At 45.2% G+C, this 7292-nt stretch overlaps 1 protein-coding gene across 2 annotated transcripts; it reads left to right on the forward strand.

Annotated features, from left to right (window-relative positions):
* The first annotated feature begins 3072 nt into the window (after window positions 1–3072).
* On the forward strand, window positions 3073–7032 carry CITED2 (Cbp/p300 interacting transactivator with Glu/Asp rich carboxy-terminal domain 2). Of its 2 annotated transcripts, none has more exons than XM_079971048.1 (2): window positions 3073–3093; window positions 5018–7032. In XM_079971048.1, the coding sequence occupies exon 2, from the start codon at window positions 5025–5027 to the stop codon at window positions 5736–5738; it is 714 nt and encodes a 237-aa protein (XP_079827174.1). In that variant the 5' UTR covers window positions 3073–3093; window positions 5018–5024; the 3' UTR covers window positions 5739–7032. The 2 variants fall into 2 exon arrangements, with proteins under 2 accessions (XP_079827174.1, XP_079827173.1); XM_079971047.1 differs by lacking the exon at window positions 3073–3093 and adding an exon at window positions 3974–4328.
* Window positions 7033–7292: the final 260 nt, after the last annotated feature.

Here is a 7292-nt window from a genome sequence, read left to right on the forward strand (position 1 = left end):
CCTTCTCCTTGTGCCCTCCATTTTTCCCAACATCAGGGTCTTTTCCAGGGAGTATTCACTTCTCAAGAGGTGGCCAAAGTATTGGAGCCTCAACTTCACGATCTGTCCTTCCAGTGAGCACTCAGGGCTGATTACCTTAAGAATGGATACGTTTTATCTTCTTGCAGTCCATGGGACTCTCAAGAGTCTCCTCCAGCACCATAATTCAAAAGCATCAATTCTTCAGCGATCAGCCTTCTTTATGGTCCAGCTCTCACTTCCATACATCACTACTGGGAAAACCATGGCTTTAACTATACGGACCTTGGTTGGCAAGGTGATGTCTCTGCTTTTTAAGATGCTGTCTAGGTTTGCCATCGCCTTTCTCCCAAGGAGCAGGCGTCTTTTAATTTCGTGACTGCTGTCACCATCTGCAGTGATCATGGAGCCCAAAAAAGTAAAATCTCTCACTGCCTCCATTTCTTCCCCTTCTATTTGCCAGGAGGTGATGGGCCCAGTGGCCATGATCTTCGTTTTTTTGATGTTGAGCTTCAGACCATATTTTGCGCTCTCCTCTTTCACCCTCATTAAAAGGTTCTTTAATTCCTCCTCACTTTCTGCCATCAAGGTTGTGTCATCTGCATATCTGAGGTTGTTGATATTTCTTCCGGCAATCTTAATTCCGGCTTGGGATTCATCCAGTCCAGCCTTTCGCATGATGAATTCTGCATATAATTTAAATAACCAGGGAGACAATATACAGCCTTGCCATACTCCTTTCCCAATTTTGAACCAGTCAGTTGTTCCATATACAGTTCTAACTGTAGCTTCTTGTCCCACATAGGGATTTCTCAGGAGACAGATGAGGTGATCAGGCACTCCCATTTCTTTAAGAACTTGCCATAGTTTGCTGTGGTCAACACAGTCAAAGGCTTTTGCATAGTCAATGAAGCAGAAGTAGTCTTTCTGGAACTCTCTAGCTTTCTCCATAATCCAGCGCATGTTTGCAATAAGATAAATTACTCCAGCAATTATTTTAGCTGGCTGACTGTGTCATTCTGTTCTATTACTTTGTAGCTGTAAAGACAAGTCAACTTCCTTACTTTAGCGAATAAGGTACTTTTTTGTAGTTAGCATAGCTTTCTCTGCTTGCCCAACTCTAATTTAGTGATAATGGTACTGAAAGCATAGTCTCTGTTCTCATCAGAATCTTCTCATTCCAGCAGCCAAGTAGATCAGGGCAGCCAATACGATACCCAACGTTTGTTGTTACGCTTCAACTCTCATCACTCCCAGCCATCATGGCTGATGGTCAGGGTTGGTGGGAGTAGTAGACTGTCAACATCTGGAGGGTACTACTTTTGCTACACCTGATGTAGCAATGTAGAGCATTAACAGAGCAATCCTATGCATGTCTACTCACAAGTAAGCCTCGCAGAATTCAATGAGACTTAACTGTCACCTTTGTGTGTATATCAAGAATGGCTACCTCACAGGCTAGATTTGGGCTCTCCAAGACCCCAATAATTTGGCAATTAAAGAAACACATTATTTATTTTTTAAAAATTGTTCTGCCGGGTTGTTGTGAAGAACTCACCAGCCCTCCAAAAATCAGATGCCTCTGCCTTGAGTCACCTTGCAGCAGCACCTATATTATATTATAGTTTCTTTATTACATTTATATCCCTCCTTTTCATTCTCCCTTTCCCTATGTCATCCTTAAAACACCCCTGCTAGGTAGGTGAGGCTGAAAGACAGTTGCCCAGTGAGCTTGAACCATGGTCTCCCAGGTCCTTGTCCAGCACTCTAACCATTTGGCCACAATGCTTTGAAGGCCATAGAGCACAGGAAACAGGAAATAACACTTATTCCTGTTTTGTGGCTGCACAGCACCAGAAGATGAGGCTTCTTGGCATGGGAAAAATTACAACACTGTAATGGGAAGCCAAATGCTGGAAGCCCACCCCTGGCTGGTCTAGTTGCTTGAATGTGTGTGGTGTGTGTGTGTGTGTTAGCTGACCCTTGTATATAAGATTACAGCCCAAGAAGGCAACATGCCTAGATGGGACTACCTTAGGAGTCCATCTGGCTTCAAATCCCTACTCAAACATGAAGCTCACCTTGGCTCGGTTTCTGCCTCCCAGCCTAACCTACTCCACAGGCTTATTGTGAGGATACAATGGGGAGGAAATAGGCAGGATGTGCGGCAGTTGCATTAAACAAACAAATGCAGTATTAAATAGGAAGGCCCATGGTGCCTTAAAGCACATCCTTTGCTAACTGCCACAATACTTGAGGATGCATTTATTTATTATTATTTATTAAATTTGTATACCAACCTTCATCCATATATCTCAGGGCAGTTCACAGCATTAAAATACGAGATAAAAATAAAAAATGCATAATAAAATCAAGAACCAAACAAACCAATAGCACCCCCCCAAAAAAAAAAGTACTCAAAATAAGAATATTCCAATACTATTGTGGATGAATGATTGTGCATCTCATTCCTTTTGGATAATCCAAAGGGAACCAATACTGGACTTTGCTCCCCATTCTGTCCTTCTACTTAGTATTCAAGAAGCTACAAAAACATCAGTATACTATGGATTGCCTGTACCAATACTTTAGGTCGAAGTCAATACTACCCTATCAAGGATCTGACCCAAACGAACCCAGATCATTTAGTGTGAGCCATCCTCAGCTCTACAGTTGTTTTTGTGGGGTAATGTGCAGACATGCTGCCCATGGGGAAAAGTGGTAAAGTTTCAAACTTGCGGATTAATATTTTAAGTTCACTGTGGTGTGTGGGTGTGTGTGAAAGAGAGAGAGGGGTGCGCAAGGTTGGCTGCCAGAGATGGGCTTCCGTTTCTGTATTATCAACTGTCTTGACCCTGCTAAGCAACGCTTCCAAGAGGGCGCGAGCACCACAAATGTAGAAAACATGCGGGCGGGTGGGACGTGCTTTATTCACAGAGCAATTATCGCGTAGCCTCCTTTTTACAGCCATATAAACCTGCCATGGGTGTTTGCTTACTGCAAAACCGATTGCCTCCGTAGATACCGGGAGGCCGGTCAATCCTGCAGAGCCGCCTTTAGCCCCAACCTCCCGAAGTAAGGGCAAGTATACACTGCTGTGGCTCATGTTTGTTTACTAAAAAAAAAAAAAAAAAAAGCGCGGAGAGGGAGGGGGATGCCTGGGCCGAGGATCGCTGGATTTGTTTGCAGAGCAGAGACGCCTCCGTTTGAGTGCCAAAGCTACCAGCAAAATGTGCACGGAGAAGCCGCGCGCCACCTCGAAAGCGTGGCTTGGATCTGGGTGTGCGTGCCCTGGAGGACGCGCTCCTCCAGGAATCCTGCAGGCTCTTTTTGTGCGGGTGTGCTTGCGCGCGCGCGCAACACACCACACCAGTGTGCGTGTGCAGTCGGCAAAGGGGAGAGGCTGGGAGTAAGTTAGCCCTTGCTCCAAAGTAGCCCTATTGAAAAGCCCTCCCTGTAACCACGTGCTGGAAGGGAGCGCAGCCATTGTGGGAAGATAAAGAAGGGGGCCAGCTTTCTGTGAAAACGCAAGGGCTTCAGAGTTGCCTCTCTCCAGGACTGGGGAAGGACGGTGACATTATATACAGATGGCTAATAATAATAATAATAATAATACCCATATCGAATAACCCTGCAATAAATGTCCACGCTGGGAATGTACGACAGCCAGCACCCTAATAGCGTGATAGATCAGGGCGAGGGAAGGGATGTAAACAGATCGCGGCTGAAAACGAAGTGCCGCTCCATCCATAATGGTGAGCGATGGCTCTCGCCGCGGCCAGGGTTCCTGTTCCCTCTCATCGCTCTTGCCCCCCGGCAGCCCCCCGATCCATTTCCGAGATCTGTGAAATGGAGGTCCTTAGCAAAGCGCGCCGACCGGAGGACATCAGCAAACCCACGTGTCACTCAGGCAGAAGGAACAGGATTCTTTGGATTCCTTCCAGTTCCGCCTGGCTTGTTGGGTTTTCTCCCCCCCTTCTTCGCCTGCTCCAGGTTTTACTTCTGGTTGCCTGTGAAGGCTTTCGCTCCTCCCTTTTGAAATCCTATATTAGCTGTGGCCAAAGCTGGGTAGGAAATACAGCTCATTGTTGGCAAGTGCTGATGAGAAACGCGCCGAGGAGGGAAAGCAGCGGCTCTGAGACTGGTTTATGCAGCAGCAGCAGCAGCAGCAGGAATAGCAATAATATAAAGATTATACTCCACTTACGCGAGCACAGAGGAGGGGAAAAGACAACCGCTTGCTCTATGCTGGGAGATCTTTACTGACTGATTTTAGCAACACGTTTGGAGCAAACAAGAGAGGGCGTGAGGTGAGTGGCGCGCAAAGTGGGGGTCTCTTTTTTGACGGGGGGGGGCTTCTTCCTGCAATGCGATCAATGGGGATGTTTGGAGGGGAGATGGGGCCAAGGAGTGCATTTTCAGCAGGATCCCTCAATCCACTTCTTCTCGGATTGCAAACAACCCTTGCAGACTTTAAATTCCCAAAGTTGCTCTTGACAAGGAGAAAGGGAGAAGGTCGCGCGCCGCTCTGCCTGCCTTATGTAAGCCGTTTTGTGCAAGGGCATGCTAAAAAAAATTAAATAAAAGAAACGTACGCGGTTGGAGGCAAATGAATTCTGGTTGGGAGGAAGGGGGATTGTTGATGGTGTGCACGCTCATTTAGCTCCGGGGTGTGCACGAGTTGCGGTGGGAGGGATAGGCGGCTGTATCCTTCCCCTTTTACAAGGTGCCTTCCTGCCTATTGCAGGCTGGAGAAAAGAAACCCAGAGCCGCCTGAGAACTGTAAGGAAACATTGCTGTCAGGAGGGAAGGACCTGTCCGGGGTAGAATTCGTGCCGCGAGGCGTGATTACCCTGCAGACGGTTTCCTAAGGAGAAAGGCAGTTTAGTGAGAAAAGCGGCGCTGGTTGCTGGCAAGCGCGCACGCACACACAATGTTTATCTCTTTCTTTCTCTCTCTCTCTCTCTCTCTCTCTCTCTGTAAACATTAACTTTTAAAGGCTGGAAATGGCAGACCACATGATGGCCATGAACCACGGGCGCTTCCCCGACGGAACCAATGGGCTTCATCACCACCCAGCGCATCGAATGGGAATGGGTCAGTTTCCCACCCACCACCACCAGCAGCAGCAGCAACATGCCTTCAGTGCCTTGATGAGCGACCATATACATTACGGAGGTGGAAATATGAATGCAAACAGTGGGATCCGGCACGCCATGGGGCCGGGGAACGTGAACGGGGGGCACCCTCCCAGCACCCTGCCTCCGACGGCGAGGTTTAACAATTCCCAGTTCATGGCTCCTACGGTTGCCACCCAGGGGGGGCCCTTGACGGCCAGCATGCAGCTGCAGAAGCTCAACAACCAGTACTTCAGCCACCACCCGTACCCTCACAACCACTACATGCCGGACTTGCACCCTGCCAGCCACCAGCTCAACGGAGCCACCCAGCATTTCAGAGACTGCAACCCAAAGCACGGTGGAGGCAGCAGCGGCGGAGGCAGCGGTGTGCCGGCCTCTGTGCCCCACGTCCCTGCAGCAATGCTGCCTCCCAATGTCATAGACACTGACTTCATCGACGAGGAGGTGCTTATGTCCTTAGTCATAGAAATGGGCTTGGATCGCATCAAGGAGCTTCCCGAGCTGTGGTTGGGACAGAACGAGTTTGATTTCATGACGGACTTCGTTTGCAAACAGCAGTCCAGCAGAGTGAGCTGCTGACTTCTTGCCAAACAAGATTTGACTTTTTTTATCTGTATGAATGAAAACATTCCCTCTAGACACAGTATTTCAAAGGCTTTTAGGAGCTCAAGTATCTGGGAAGCAGAGTAAACTATAAGCTTGTTTAATTGTTTCCCCCCTTTTATATTTGCTGCCACTTTTTTCTTCTTCTTAAACGTGGACACTCCATTATGCCCTCCCCATCCCTATAATAATTTTTAACTGATTCAGTCTTTTTTAGTAATTCCTCAGCTATAATTTCTTCACTGGCAACATACCAATTATTTCAGCTGTTAGATATGAATATTGGCAAAGTGCTTAATATTGTGGATTTTCTATAGGCTATCATTTCAGATGACTGAAAACTGCATTCAAATTCTGAGTTGAAGGACAAAAATATTGCATTAGTTGGTTGCATGAACTTCAGGGTAGATTCCTGCACAAATACTGCCCTCTTGCTTTGTTTTTAACTATGCATTTGCAGTGAAACTAATTTTTTTTTTTTTAGTCTGCTGAACTGGAAGCTTAACAAATGTGGGCCAAACCCTCTCTGATCAGGAAAAATAGTACTGTTACTTAAACTCTGCTGTCTACTCCCTTTCTTTCCTCCCTACCCCCCAATCTGTACAGACAATAATATAGTGTGAATGGAATGGTGTCTAGTTGTTGGGGAAAGCATTTCATAGGATTTTATTTTATTCTGGTTCTATCGTCAGCATATTTTCATTTTGGCATTGTGCTTACATAGTTTATTCAGTACAGGGGGGGCAAACTACTGTGTTGAGTTGAAAGCTTTTTAGGAAATTTGACAGTATTTTTGTACAATTTTTTTGAGAACATACTTGTTAATTTATTCTATTTTAATTTGCCAATGTCAATAAAAAAAGTTACCTGCTTTAATTTTTTCTAGGCACCAGTTACCAAATTTTTTTCTTTAGAATTTTATTTTTTTCTCCTCTCCACCTCACAAATGTTTGATACATATAACCCATTTAACTTGTTGAGCTGTTGGGTTGTGTGAAACATTCTGAAAGAAAATCTACATGACACCATTGTATGCTATATGTCATGATCAGTGCAGAAAGTTTTTTTTAAAAAGGATTTAAGCCTAATTATGACATCAGTCTCATAAGTAACATTGTAACATGCCTGTGTGATTTTATCTAAAGTGAAATTGCCAAGAGGCAACAACTTTGTGATTTGCCAATTTACTTGCTTTAAATGTAGTCGTCCAGAATTATGATGCATAAAAGTATTTATTCTATTTATCTATTAAACTTTAATTTTATAAATACTCTCACTTATCCATAAAACTTGATTCTTCACGTAAATATATTTGCTGTCATGCAGAACGGTTCAACAAAAAACAGGTTTTGTTCCCTCTTTAGCATCTAACACTGTTAGCAAATGATAACCAAAAAAACCCCTTGCATTCCATGAGTTTTCATTGGGCAGAAAGAAGAGAAGGAGAACTTTGGTGGGAAATGTTTTCATTGGGCAAAGTTAAACGAGTCTTACTGTCTAGAAGGTGAATCCTGACACCAAAAATGAATA

The sequence above is a fragment of the Podarcis cretensis genome, assembly GCF_951804945.1.
Source record: "Podarcis cretensis genome assembly, chromosome: 3".
NCBI lineage: Eukaryota > Metazoa > Chordata > Lepidosauria > Squamata > Lacertidae > Podarcis > Podarcis cretensis.